This window comes from Molossus molossus, unplaced genomic scaffold (genome assembly GCF_014108415.1).
Source record: "Molossus molossus isolate mMolMol1 unplaced genomic scaffold, mMolMol1.p scaffold_m16_p_11, whole genome shotgun sequence".
Classification (NCBI taxonomy): domain Eukaryota; kingdom Metazoa; phylum Chordata; class Mammalia; order Chiroptera; family Molossidae; genus Molossus; species Molossus molossus.
In genome coordinates this window covers 5,235,903-5,250,749 of record NW_023425346.1, presented here as the reverse complement: position 1 = coordinate 5,250,749, position 14,847 = coordinate 5,235,903, and the positions used below count along the sequence as shown (strand labels likewise).

Sequence of the window (14,847 nt, the reverse complement as noted above, 5' to 3'; positions counted from 1 at the left end):
TGGAATACAATATGGTGCTACCTCAAAAAATTAAAAATTGAACTTCCATATGACCCAGTGATCCCACTGCTGGGAATATACCCTAAGAAGCCTGAAACACCAATCAGGAAGAATATATGTACCCCCATGTTCATAGCAGCACTATTTACAATAGCTAAGATCTGGAAACAGCCCAAGTGTCCACCAGTAGACGAATGGATAAAAAAGCTGTGGTACATATACACAATGGAGTACTATGCAGCGGTAAGAAAGAAAGATCTCTTATCCTTTGAGACGACATGGAGGGACCTGGAAAGTATTATCCTAAGTGAAAGAAGCCAAGCAGAAAAAGACAAATACCACATGATCTCACTTATATACGGAATATAATGAACATAACAGTCTGAGGAATACAGTAGACCCAGACACATGGAAGTAGGGCACAGACTGATATCCCTCAGAAGAGGGGATGGGGGGTGGGGGGGTGGGAAGAGATAAACCACAGAACTTATATGCATGTATGCATGACCAATGGACATGGACAACTAAGCCGGGGACAGGGTGGAGGGGGGTTAGGGTGGGGGGTACCAATGGGGTAAAAAGGTAAAATATCTGTAACAAAATAAATAAATAAATAAAATATTATTAAAAAAAAAAAAAAAACTGGTGTTGTTCACCATTCCTCATATACAGTGGGTTCTAATCTTCACATATTCCATTGTGTTCACATTCTTGTCAAAATCAGATGATCCAAATTCAATCCACATCCCACAAGGTCATGAGTTACATATACAACTTCCCTTCAAGACCTAGCAATCGACTCCTCTTAGTGCAGCCTGCATTGTGCTGGCTGTCTCACCAGCCCTCAGCGAAGGAGACTGCAGCCAAGCCACAGGGTTTATGTGACCAGGGTCCTTCTTAAATTCGGACATGCTTATGATCTGCTCCTTTACATTGAGTGGATTCCAGCACAGAATAAATAATACAGAATTACTGCCGCCCAGTCGAGGCAAATTAAAGCCAATGCATTTGAGACTCGGCGATGACTTGACCCTGGTCTGGGATACCTTGGAAACTCATAAAGGTCAAGTTCAAACAAGGGTTTGCCGGGAGATCTGGAAATCAGCTGCTCGGGTGAGAGCGGGTTTAGGCTGAGACTGTGGAGCGTTCTGGAGGGCACACGCCTTCCCTGCAGCTCAGCCTGCATCGGGCTCCATGCCTCCAGTACTCACCGTTCTTGCAGAGCAGGACAGCCAGGAAGTCCTGAGAGGAATTCACGTAGAGCAGGAGGCTGGGTGCATGGGCTGCCACAAAGCTAAGTGCAATGTGTTCCTTGGAGGGAGCTGACTCTGCATAAATTGCTGAGGATGACTGACTTAGATTCTTGGTCACCGGGTAAGGTTCTTGAAACGTGTAAGTAACTGAAGTGTCAGCCTCAAAAACAGCAGAAACCTCTGCAAAATATAACACAGAAAAACACACATTAAAATACGAGTTGACTATTCAGGATATAAAAATCGCTCGTTAATTGTTCCTATGCATCAGGCATGGTGTGAGGGTCTGTGCATTAATTACATGATACGCTTTCCACAGTAACTCCCAAGTGGCAGAAGTCATGAATCTCAGTTACAAACGAGAAACAGGAGGCTCACAGAGGTCACAGACCCTGAACAAGACTGCATTGCTAACAGAGAGAGCTGAGGTAGGCACTTTGGAATTTAGGTCCGGTTTAACATATATTTGCAAAATAACTACTATGTGTCAAGCTCATTTTTCAAGAAGCAAAGATAAAATTTCCCTGCCCCCACACAGTATAGAGAAATTTCACTGGGACCATCTTCCTTTTTTTTTTCCTTAATCCTCACCCGAGGATATTTTTCCATGTATATTCAGGTAGACTAGGAAGCGGGGAGGGAAAGAGAAAGAGAGAAACATCGATGTGAGACACATTGATGTTCTCTCTCATTGATGTTTCTATCTCTCTCCCTCTCCCTTCGTCTCACTCTAAAATCAAAAAAGAAAAAAAAACAAACATTTTTTTAAAATCTGTTTATTGACGGCATATCTATCCAAATGCTGAGATATTCTCTTCTTTCAATCAAGGCTACTCTGAAGTTGCCTCTCAGTTTTGTCTCTGCACAGCAAAGGGTCCTTCTTGGAACAACCCAGCTCAGATCTGGCAAACCTCTGTCATTGAAATAGCCCAGTAAACATGAGCCCCTATTCGCATAATTACTTCCTTTCTCTGGCCGGCACTAGGGATGTTCCCAGCTCCCCAGGACCTCTGGTTGAACTGGTGGCACGGAGAACACAGCCCCAGCTGGCCTTTGCTCCAGTTCACTGCCAGCGCCTACTTTCATGGAGGGTCCCTGGCAGCCTGCACGCGTGCTGCACAGGAGCAGGCAGGTCCTGTGCACGTGCATTGCTGGCAGCTTGGCAACAGCAGTTGACTTTGCTAAAGGCTCGGAGGAGGAGTTCACGTCCATCATGCAGTTTCCATCCGCTTGATCGCCCACACGCCCACAGATTCGCAGCTGAGGACTCAGGTCAGCGATCCGCTCGATTCGAGCACTTTCCTCAGTGAACTCACCTCCTTGGGAACTTTTTGCCTGCCTCCTGAGCTACTGTCTCCGAGTTCACAGCAACATGGTTTCTATTTGACATTTGCTTTGTGCGTGTGTGTGTTCAAGGGTAAGTATAAATCAAAGCATTCTGTTATATAACCTATTAAATATGGACCTGTACTATATATTCTTTTTACACTTAAGATAGGAAATTAAAATGAAAAGTATTTTTAACTAGAATGTCCTATCAAATTTTGCTCCCCCCTCCTCCCCTATTCCTAGTACTCTTATTGTTTAGGTGTTTTCAATTTCAATGTCAAGTAAATTCAGCAAAAACACTTGGATTCTATTATTCTCAGTTTGTTACACTTTATAATATAAGGGATAAAGCTTTCTGATGGATTTGTCTGAACATCCAAATCCATCAGGATAAACAGAAGAAAACCTTAACTTTGAAGGTGCTCATCAATGACCAGCAAGCAGGACCACAGTACCAATATGAGCACATCTCTTGGGCATCTCCCTGGTGGAAAGAACTCGGTTGATTCTATTCGGAGCAGACAGGACACACATTACAAATAATAGTAATAACACTGATGGAAGGTAGCCTATATTACATGTGAGGGACAGAAATAATTCCCAGAGTTGGATGTCTCCACGGGGTACAGTAGCCTGGGAAGATCTGAAAGAGGATCTCAATGCTGATTAGGTGTCAACACGTGGAATGAGCTAAGAGAAGTAGCCAGGAGACAGGTGTGCTTCAGAAGGTGTGTTTCTGAGTCAGCCATGTGGTCTGATGGACTTTGGAAATGGCTGTGCTATTCTCCAGTTCTCATGGAATCTCACTAACCTCAGGTGTTCAAACATAAACATGGATGTATTCAGTCTTGTGGTAGGTACATAGATTGGAAGCAGTTACGTAAAGTCATGGCACATAGCAGAAACACAATAAAGACTAACGGGTCCTAATAACAGTGATAGAATTAAATTTAGGATTAGAACAAGCACGAAGACCAATCCTGGGTAATGAGTTGGCTAGTAGTTATTAAAAATCAGTTAGGTTGCAATTAATTTAGGAAAACGTGAAACAAACAAAAATAAATAGAACAGTTGGCATACTATTAAAAATTGTTCTTTAAATGTTTATGATAATGATCCTGTGGATATGTGCTTTTATGAATCCTTATCATTTAGCAGTACTTACTATAATATTTATAGATATGTTATCTGGCATCTGTTTCAAAATAATAAAAGAAGAGGAGATATGAGCATATTGATTAAATAAAAATGGTCATGAGCTGATAGCTGTTGAAGCTATCTAATGGGGACATGGGTTCTAAAACTGTTCTCTACTAGAGTGTATAACTGAATTCTTCTGTACGAAAAAGTTAAGAAATGATATAAGTTGTCAGGAAGGTAAATGTTAGAGAATATTTTCTTTTTTTGAAATGTTTTTTCTTTTTCTTTATTGATTTTAGAGGGATAGAGAGAGAGATAGAAACATCGACAAGAGAGAACATATATGAGAGAGAACATATATGAGAGAGAACATTGATTGGCTGCCTCCTGCATGCCCCCCACTGGGGATCAGGCCCACAACCTGAGCATGTATCCTGACTGGGAGTCAAACTGGCGACCTCTTGATGCATGGGTCGATGCTCAACCACTGAGCTACGCTGGCCGTTGTAGAGAACATTTTCAACAGCATTTTTTTTGCAATTAGTAAAACCGTACCTAAATATACATATTATGTTTTCACTTAAATTCTATTACTAAAAACAAGCTAAATAATATGTTCATCACAGTTTGCCCCATGTGTGAAAATTGGGATAATTTAAAATTCTAAAATATAAGAGCAAGTATTGTGTGAACTCTATGTGTCAGGCGTTTTCCCAAGTGCTTTGTGAAGTGCTCATTGTATGTTCACCACGACACTTTGTGAAGGATTCCTGAATTTTCCATCGTTTTTACATCTACAGATGAGGAAACCAGGGTGGTGAGGTGGAGGCACACAGCCCGGTGACACCTGCAGACTGCAGACCAGCCGGGTCAGAACGCCTGCAGACCTGGTGGCAGAGCACCGCTGTTGCCAAGCTCACCCCCGGTGGGAGGAGGGCTCAAACAGGCAGAAACAATCCCACCAGCTGGGACATTTTGCAGTCATTAAAACTGACACACTATATTAGATGTCTATAACACGAAATAACAAAATTCAGGTTAAAAATGTAATGGGCAGACGGCTATATTGAATACAAAGAAGAGAACTAGAAGGAACTCAGATTTTCCTCTTACGTGTTATCTTTGAGTCGACTGGCTTTCTATTTGTCTAGATTTCCAAATGTATTATCAAAAAGGATTCTAAATATGTTATCCAATGTTTTTAATTAATTTTTTTGTCTTTATTGATGTTAGAGAGAGAGAACAAGGGAGAGGGAGAGAGAGATAGAAACATCGATGAGAGAGAACATCAACTGGCTGCCTCCAGCACGCCCCCCACTGGAAATCAGGCCCACAACCTGGGCATGTGCTCTGACCGGGAATCGAACCGGCATGCTCTTGGTGCATGGGTCAATGCTCAACCATTGAGCCACACTGGCCAGGCTAATGTTTTTAATTTAAAAATAACTTAAATGATATTATAATGGCAGTCATACACAGACTGTTCAGAAAATGGTGGGGGTGGAGGTGGCTAAAGACAAAAGCACATCAAAAATGGTGTCAGAACTGGACATCTGCATGCAAGGCAATGAAGTTGGGCCCCCACCACACACCATATATTAAAATTAATTCAAAATGGATCTGACACTGAATGTAAGACGTAAGACCATAGAATAGAATACTTAGATGAAACTATAGCCATAACTCCACAACCTTGGATTAGGCTATGGTTTCTTAGATATAATTCCCAAAGAACAAAACACAAAAGAAAAAAATAGATAAATTGGAAGTCATCAAATTAAAAAACAAAAAACAAAAAAAAAAACCTTTTGTTCTTAAAAGATACTATCAAGAAAGTAAAAAAAAAAAAAGGAGAAAACATTTGTAAATTATGTATCTACAAAGATTCCTATACTACACAATAAAAAAAAAATCCAACTTAAAAATTGGCAAGATATTTGAATAGATATTTCACCAAAGAAGATATACACATGGGTAACAAGTACAGAAATAGATGTACACTATTAGTTGTCATCAGGGAAATGCAAATCAAACCCACAAAGAAATACCGTTTCATATGTTCACAATGAAGTGTCTATTACTGAACAGGCAGACAATAACAGGTGTTGGTAAGAATGTGGAGAAATCAGAATCCTCTGATTTTGTTGGTGAGAATTTAAAATGGAACATCCACTTTGAAAAACAGTTTGGCAGTTCCTCCAAAAGGTGAACATAAAGTTATGATATGACCCAGCAATCCCACCTCTGGTTCATATGCAAGGGAATAGACAACATAAGTTCATACAAAAACATGTACAGGAGTGTTATTAGCAGCACACACACACACACACACACACACAGAAAGAGGAACATCCCAGACCACACAATGAGAAATGGGTAAATGAAATGTGGGGAGTCCAGACACTGAAACCCTCACTGGAAAATTGAAGGGAACAAAGTACTTTTATTCTACAGCATAGATGGAGTTTGCAAACACGCTAAGTGAGAGAAACCAGAGCCCAAAGGCCTTCTATTGTATGATTGATTCTATTTATATGAAATCTTCAAAATAGGTCAATCCACAGAGACAGAAAGTGTATTCGTGGTTTCCAGGAACTGGAGGGAGAATTGAATGGGAAGATTTTGCTAATAAGTGTGAGATTTCTTTGGAGGGAAAGATAAAAAGGGTCTGAAATTAGATAGTGACGGTTGTAGCACAACTTTGTGAACATGCTAAAATCCCATGAATTGTATAATTTAAAAAGTTGATATTATGGTATGTATATTATACCTCAATTAAAAAAAAAAAACTACATATTTGAATCTTATTACTACATTCCTATACAGAATAAAATTAGGGTCATATAGGGGGAGAAGGAACCCAAAATATGTTGGTTGTACCTCCAACGCTGACATTAACCAGCAAGTCACTAAACCTCTGTGACCTTCAATTTTTTTTTTTTTTTTTATCCTCACCCGAGGATATATTTTTCCATTTTTTGTACAGATAGAGTGGGAGGGAGAGAGAGGAAGGGAGAGAGAGAGAGAAACATCGATGTGAAAGGAACACATCGAGTGGCTGCCACCCGCACAACCAACCAGGGCCGGGGACAAACTGCAACCGAAGTACGTGCCCTTAGCGGGAACCGAACCCGGGTCTCTCCGGACCGCAGGCCGACGCTCTAACCGCTGAGCCAAACTGGCCAGGGCGACCTTCAATTTTTTCATAAGTTAAATGCAGATATTACCATCTTCCTTACTAGATTGGGGATAAAGAATGTTTCAGTCAATAATTACAAGCTAACTGTATTAGTATTATTTCTTTGTATTGTAATAGAAAGTGGGTCAATGGACTATGGTTCTAGCCCAGGCAGAACAAATGGACAAATCTCCCTAACTCTACCGCAGAGGTTTCCAGTACTTGCACACCCTGACATATCTATGCCATAGTAAGTTAGCATAGAAGAATGCTCCAGTAGAAAACAACTTTGTAGCTAAAGGCTCCATTTCAGTTTCAAGCCAAGTTTCCCAGACAATTGGCATGGCTGATGGACTTGGTAAAAAGGTTCATCTTATAGACTTGGGAACTGCTGAATATGAAGATAATTATTTTCTTAGATTTATGAGAAGGGGACAGTTTGGAAACAGTGAACTATGAAACAAGCTGAAAGGCTAAACACAGATCCGTCTGTTTGGCTTGTAGGTCAAACTAAGAAGTGGGAGCAAGCACAGGGGATATACCAACAGTGTCAGTCAGGCGATACAGGGGCGTGAGCAGCAGAGGATCCACGTGAGCCCTTTCAGAGAATGGAGCCAATGAAAAACTACCCTAAATCCAGAACAATATGATTTATGAGATATTTAAACAATGTCCCTGGAAAAATGCAGAGAGGTCTATTCCTTTTTTTTTTTTTCAAACAGAAGCTTAGGCTACAGATCCGATAAGACAAAGCCAGGGTACTTGAGTGCCATCCTGGTAGTGTTAACTCTGCATTGGCTCCTTCTATGCTGACTCAGTCTAGAGAAGCCATTCAGATTTCAGGGCAGTTGTTCAGAGACCTGCCCCACAGCCTTTTGCTCCTCTTGGCTACAGTGGGTGCCTCTCTGGGTGTGCTCTGCTTTGTTTCAAGCTCCAGGGCAGGGCACACACTCTTGGCCCCACAGTCTGTGCCACTGAGAGATTTTCAAGCTCTCCAACTGACAAGCAGGCAACTCACAGGAGCTGGGAGAGCCGGTGCAGCTGGATGAAGAGAGCATGGAGTACAGAGGTTTGAAGACGATCTGGGGGCTTCTTGCTTTTAAGTTCCAACAGGAAACTGGATTAAACAAAGCATTGCTTGGCATAGGGGCTTGGGAAATGTGCTTTAATGAATTGATATGACTTTTTAGAACTGTTATTATTATTTGTACATGCACAGCGTTTAAAATGGTGATTAAAACACTTTATTTTAATAATGTAGATGCTGCTCTTTAAATATATAATTATATATATTTTAATTCCTGGCCAGTTTTGTTCAGCAGTTAGAGCATCAGCTCCAGGACTGAAGGGTCACAGGTTAGATTCCAGTCAAAGGCATGTATCTGGGTTGCAGGTTCAATCCCTGGAGTCCTGTGGGAGGCAGCTGATCAATGTCTGTGTCTCAATCTCTCCCCCTCCCTTCCATTCTCTCTAAATATCGGTGGAAACATATCCTCAGATGAGGATTAACAAAAATAAATGAATAAATACTTTTTTAATTTAAAAAAAATTAAATTACTGCCCTGGTTGGTTTGGCTCAGTGGTTAGAGTGTCAGCCTGCGGTCCAGAGAGAATGGGTTCGGTTCCTGCTAAGGGCACCTACCTGGGTTGCAGTTTGTCCCTGACCCTGGTTGGTCGTGCGGGTGGCAACCATTCCATGTGTCCCTTTCACATTGATGTTTCTCGCTCTCTCTCTTCCTCTCTCTCTCTCCCACTCTATCAGAACAAAAAATGGAAAAATGTCCTCGGATAAGTATTAAAAAAATTTTTAATTACTTTACATTCCATATTATTTTCATTAGTTTCAGCTGTACTGCATAGTTGTTAGCCAATCATACATTTTACAGTTTACAAAGTGATCCCAGTAGTACTTTGAGTACCCAGCTGGCACCATCCGTGGTTATTAAAAGATTATTGACCCATTTCCTGTGCGGTACTTCACATCCCCATGACTGTTTTGCAACTTCCCACCTGTACTCTCAAACCCTTCACATTTTTCACCCAGTCCACAATGCCCATTCCTTCTGACTATCATCAGTCTGTTCTCTGTATATATGAGTCTGTTTCTGTTTTGTGTTTTTGTTTTTATTGTTCTTTACATTCCACGTATACATTAAATCATGCGGTATTTTTCTTCCTCTGACGGAATTATTTCACTTAGCATAATGTCCTCTAGGTCCATCCATGCTGTCACAAATAGTAGGATTTGTTCTTTTTAATCGCCAAGTAATATACTGAAGTGTGTATATATATACAAAACAGCTTATTTATTCATTTGTCTATTGATGGGCACTTGGGTTGCTTCCATAGCTTGGCTACTGTAAATAGTGCTATAATGAACATAGGGGAGCATATGTTCTTTCAAACTGGTATATCAGGTTTCCTTTGGATATATACCCAGAAGTGGAATTGCTGGGTCATAAGGCAGTTTCAAATTTAATTTTTTGAGGAACCTCCATGATGTTTTCCACAGTGGCTGCTACACCAATCTACATCCCCACCAATAGTGCACGAGGCTTCCTTTTTCTCCATATTCTCTAAAACACATTCTGTGTATTGATTTATTGATGATAGCCATTCTGACAGGTGTGAGGTGATATCTCCTTGTGGTTTTCATTTGCATCATTCTGATGATTAGTGACTTTGAGCATTGTTTCATATATCCATTGGTCATTCCTATGTCCTCTTTGAAGAAGTGTTTATGTAGGTCCTTTGCCAATTATTTAATTGATTTTATTGTGTATTTTGGGTATTGAATTGTATGAGTTTTCTCCTTCTCTCTCTCTCTTTTTAAGGCAGGGGCATGCTCTAGGAAGAGCACATCATGGATCCTTTGTCTTGAGAGACCTTTTTTTTTTTTTCAGAGATAGAGGAAGGAAAAGTGAGAGGGAGAGAGAAAAACATCAGTGTGAGAGAGAAACGTCAATCAGTTGCATCCTGTATATGCCCCGACTGGGGACCAACCCTGCAACCCAGGCATGTGCCCTGACTGGGAATGGACCCACAGCCCTTTGGTGCATGGGCTGACATGCCAACCCACTGAACCACACTGGCCAGGACAAGTTGTATGAGTTCTTTACAAATTTTGGGTATTAACCCTTTATCAGACGTATCATGAACAGATATGTTCTCCCATTCTGTGCGTTATCTTTTCATTTTGTTGATGATTTCCTTTGTTGTGCAAAAACTTTCAGTTTGATGTAGTGCCATTTGTTTATTTTTTTCTTTGTTTCCCTCTCCTAACAGTTATAACAGAAAAAAAAAATATTACTGAGAGAAATGTCTGAGATTTTACTGCCCATGCTTTCTTCTAAGATTTTTGTGGCATCAAGTCTTACATTTAAATCTTCAATTCACATAGAGTTTTTTCTTGTGTATGGTGTAAGATGGTGGTCTAGTTTCACTTTTTTGCACATATATGTCTAATTATTCCAACACCATTTATTGAATAAACTGTCTTTAGCTTATTATGCTCTTGCCTCCTTATTCAAGTATTCATTGCTCATATAGGCATGGATTTATTTCTGGGCTTTCTATTCTTTTCCATTAATCTATATGTCTGTTTTTATGCCAGTATCATGCTGTTTTGGTAACTATGGCTTTGTGGTATAGTTTGACATCAGGTAGCATAATTCTTCTGACTTTGTTCTTTTTTCTCAAGATTGCTGTTCCTATTCAGGGTCTTTCATGGTTCCATATAAAATTTTAGATTATTTGTTCTAGTTCTGTGAAAGACACCATTGGTATTTTAATGAGAATTGCACTGAATCTGTAAATGGATTCGGGTAGTATAGATTTTTAACATTATTAACTGTTTGTGTCCATGAGCATGGTATATAACTGTTTGTGTCCATGAGCATGGTATATGCTTCCATTTATTTGTACATTCTTCAATTTATTTCTTCAACATGGGTGTTTTAGATACTTCATTAAATTTATCCCTAAGTATTTTTTTTTTATGCAATTGTAAATAGGATAATCTTTGTTTCTTTTCTGGAAATTCATAATTGATGTATAAAAGGCAACTAATTTATGGAGAGTTATTTTGTATCCTGCTAATTTATGAATTTATTTATCAGCACCATAATTTTTTTAATGGACTCCTTAGGGTTCTCTCTCTATAGTATCCTTACATCTGCAAATAATGACATTTTTATTTCTTCCTTTCTGATTTTGATGTCTTTTATTTCTTCTTGTTTTATTAGTGTGGCTAGGACTTCTTGAGTAAGAGTGGTGAGAGCAGACAAGCCTGTCTTGTTCCCAGTCTTAAGGGAAACACTTTTGTTTTTTTGCCATTGAGTATGATGTTGGCTATGTGTTTGTCATACATAATTTTTATTATGTTGAGTAGATTCCCTCTACTCCCAGTTTGCTGAGAGTTTTTATAATAAATGGGTACAGGATATTTTCAAATTCTTTCTATTAATCTCTTCATAGAATCATATGATTTTTATACTGCATTTTCTTTATTAGTTTATAATGTTAATTGATTTGTGGATATTATAGCAATTTTGCATCACAGGCATAAATTCCACTGGGTCATGGTATATGATCTTTTGAATATGTTGCTGAAATTTATTTACTAATATTTTGTTGAGGATTTTAGCATCTTTGTTCAGCAAAAATATCGGCCTATAATTTTCTTTCTTTTTTTCTAGTGCCTTATTTGTTTGTTGTTGTTGTTGTTGTTGTTGTTTGGTACGTGCCCTAGCAGGAACTGAGTCCAGAACTTTCTGGTCCGCAGGCCAACTCTCCAACCGCTGAGCCAAACCGGCCAGGGCTGGTTTTTTAACTAGAATAATGCTGGTGTTGTAAAAAAAAAAAAAAAAGCATGGAAGTCTTTCTTCTTCTTGTATTTCTTAGAAGAGTTTGAGGGGCTTGTTCCTACTTCTTTGAATATTTGGTATAATTTGACTGTGAAGTCATTTGGTCCAGGACTTTTGTTTATTGTGAGTTTTTATTTATTTTTATTTTTTATTACTGATTTAATTTTATTATTTATAATCAGTCTGTTCAGATTTTCTGATTCTTTCTGATTCAGTTTTCGTAGACTGTATGTTTCTAGTAATGTATCCATTTTGTCAAATTGTCCAAATTTTTGGCATATGTTTTTTTGTAATGTTTTCTTACAATCTATCATTGCTGTGTTGTCAGTTGTTACTTCTCTTTCATATCTGATTTTATTTATTTGGCTCCTCTGTCTTTTTATCTTGAATACTATTGCTAAAGGTTTATCAATCTTGCTTACTTTTTAAAGTACCTCCTGTTGGCTTTATGGATCCTTTGTATTGTCTTTTAGACTCTTTTGTTTATTTCTTCTATGATTTTTATTACTTCCTTTCTTCTGCTTACTTGAGGCTTTGCTTGTTTTCCTTTTTTAGTTCCTTTAAGTGTAAAGTTAAACTGCTAATTTGATATTTTTCTTATTTCTTGAGGTAGGCTTGAAATGTTATGAATTTCCCTGTTAGGACTACTTTTGCTGTATTCCACAGATTTTTGGGTTTTTGTGTTCTTATTTTTATTTGTTTCAAAGTACACTTTAATTTCTGCTGTGACCTCATTGTTAACCTATTCATTGTTTGAATAGTTACATGTTATTGTTTAGTAACATGTTATTTTGCTTCCATGTCTTTGTATGTTTTTGTTTGTTTGTTTGATGTTTGTTCATTTTTCCTTTTGATTGATTCCTAGCTTCATACCATTATGGTCAGAGAAGATACATAATATGATTCAATCTTTTTACATTTATTTATATATTTTTTGTCTTCTAACATATGTTCTATCCTAGAAAATGTTTCATGTGCACTTGAAAAGAATATATATTCTGCTGATTGGGGGTACAATGCTCTGAAGATATAAATTAAATTAATCTGATCTAGTGTGTCATTTAAGGTTATAGTTTTCTTGTTGATTGTGTGTTTATAAAAGTTATTCATTGATGTCAATGGGGTGTTAAAGTCTTTTACTATAACTGTATTACTATCCATCGCTGCCCTTACGTCCATCAAGATTTGCTTGTAGATAGCATTTTTTTTTAATTGTCTTGTTTTTCTTATTCATTTAACTACCTTATGTCCTTTTGTTGGAGCATTTAAATCATTTGTATTTAAAGTGATTTTTAGTAGGTACACATGTATTATTATTTTATTCTTTATAACTATGTTTCTCTTTTCTTTGTTCTTAAAGAAGACCCTTTAACAATTCTTATAATATTGGTTTGGTTGTAATAAAACTCTTAGTTTTTTCTTGTCTGGGAAGTTATTTAATTCTTCTTCCATGTTAAATTATAGTTTTGCTGAATAAAGTAACCTTGGTTGTAGGCCCTTGCTTTCCATTACTTTTAATATTTCATGCCTCTCCCTACTGGCCTAAAATATCTCTGTTGAGAAAAGAGCTGACAGTATTTTTTTTTTTTTTTGATCCTCACCCGAGGACATTTTTCTCTTTTTTGTTCAGATAGAGTGGGAGGGAGAGAGGGGAAGAGAGAGAGAGAGAAACACTGATGTGAAAGGGACACATCAAGTGGTTGCCACCCACACGATGGTTATCCAGGGCCGGGGACAAACTGCAATCGAGGTACGTGCCCTTAATGGGAACTGAACCCGGGTCTCTCTGGACCGCAGGCTGATGCTCTAACTGCTGAGCCAAACCGGCCAGGGTGAACTGACAGTCTTATGCGAGCTCCCTTGTAGATAACTAAGGGCCTTTCTCTTTTAAGATTCTCTCTTTGTCTTTAAACTTTGGCATTTTAATTACTATGTGTTTTGGTGTGGGGCCCTTTGGGTCCATCTTGTTTGGGACTCTCTTCACTTAATGGAATTGAGTGTCTTTTTCTTTCACCAGTTTAGGAAAGTTTTTATCCATTATTTTTCCAAATAGTTTCTCATCCCATTGCTTTCTATCTTCTCATCATGGTACCCTTATGATGCAGATGCTATTGTATTCCATGTTTTCCTAAAGGTCATTTAAACTACCTTCATTTATTTTAATTTTTTTTTTCTGCTCTGATTGGGTGTTTTATGCTACACTGTATTCCAAGTCACTGATATGCTACTCTGATTAATTTAATCTAATGGTTATTCCTTCTAGTATATTGTTCATTTGAGGTGTTGTGTCTTTCATTTCTGGCTGTTTTTTTTGATGGTTTCTATGTTGTTTTTCATGCTGTTAACGTTCTCACAAGTTCCTTGAGCCTCATAGCCATATTTTTAACATTATATTTGGTAGGTTGCTTGCCTCCATTTCATTTAGCTCCTTTTCTGGAGATTTATTCTGTTCTTTCATTTGTGACATGCTTCTTTGTCTCCCCATTTGGTTGCTTATTTGTGTTTATTTCTGTTATTAGGTAGATTTTTTATGTCTCCCAGTTTTGTTATAGTGGCTTTATGTAGTAGGTATATTTTGAGACCCAGTGGCACAATCTTCTTGATCACCTGCACTGGGTGGTCCAGGAATGTCCCTTGTGTGGGTTATGTGAGCTCTCCAGGTGTAATTGAATCTTGATTGCTAATAGCCTATTCACATGTGAGTTCAATCCTCATGCTACGTTACTATGAGGATTGTCTCTGACAATGGTGTACAACCTGTTGTGCTGGTGCTAACCACAAAAAGTGGAATTCACCTCAGCAGGGTCTAGGGCCTCCTGAGATGCCCCTTTGGATGTGCCTTTTATGTAGATAATTGAATTTTGCTTATATGCTTTCTGAACCTTGCTACTGGCTGTGTTAACTCTTGGGCCTCTTGGGAGGGGCTCTGGTGCAGGTCAATGTTAGATGCTTTTGTAACTGGCTCTGGCTGACCTGTTTGGGGGTACAAGGTGATCTGCTAGGCTTGGATGTGCATGGAAAGTACCAAGTTGCACACTGAGGCTCCACGAGGTCCACGGTCAAGTCTACAAAAGGCCTACGG

At 38.6% G+C, this 14,847-nt stretch overlaps 1 protein-coding gene across 2 annotated transcripts in view; it reads right to left on the bottom strand.

Annotated features, from left to right (window-relative positions):
- Positions 1–14,847, bottom strand: part of CNTNAP5 (contactin associated protein family member 5) — an 883,849-nt gene that overhangs the window by 129,001 nt on the left and 740,001 nt on the right. For both annotated transcript variants that reach the window (XM_036254192.1, XM_036254193.1), the window contains exon 19: positions 1,212–1,433. In XM_036254192.1, coding sequence (XP_036110085.1) covers positions 1,212–1,433 — 222 coding nt within the window. The remainder of the gene's footprint in view (positions 1–1,211; positions 1,434–14,847) is intronic.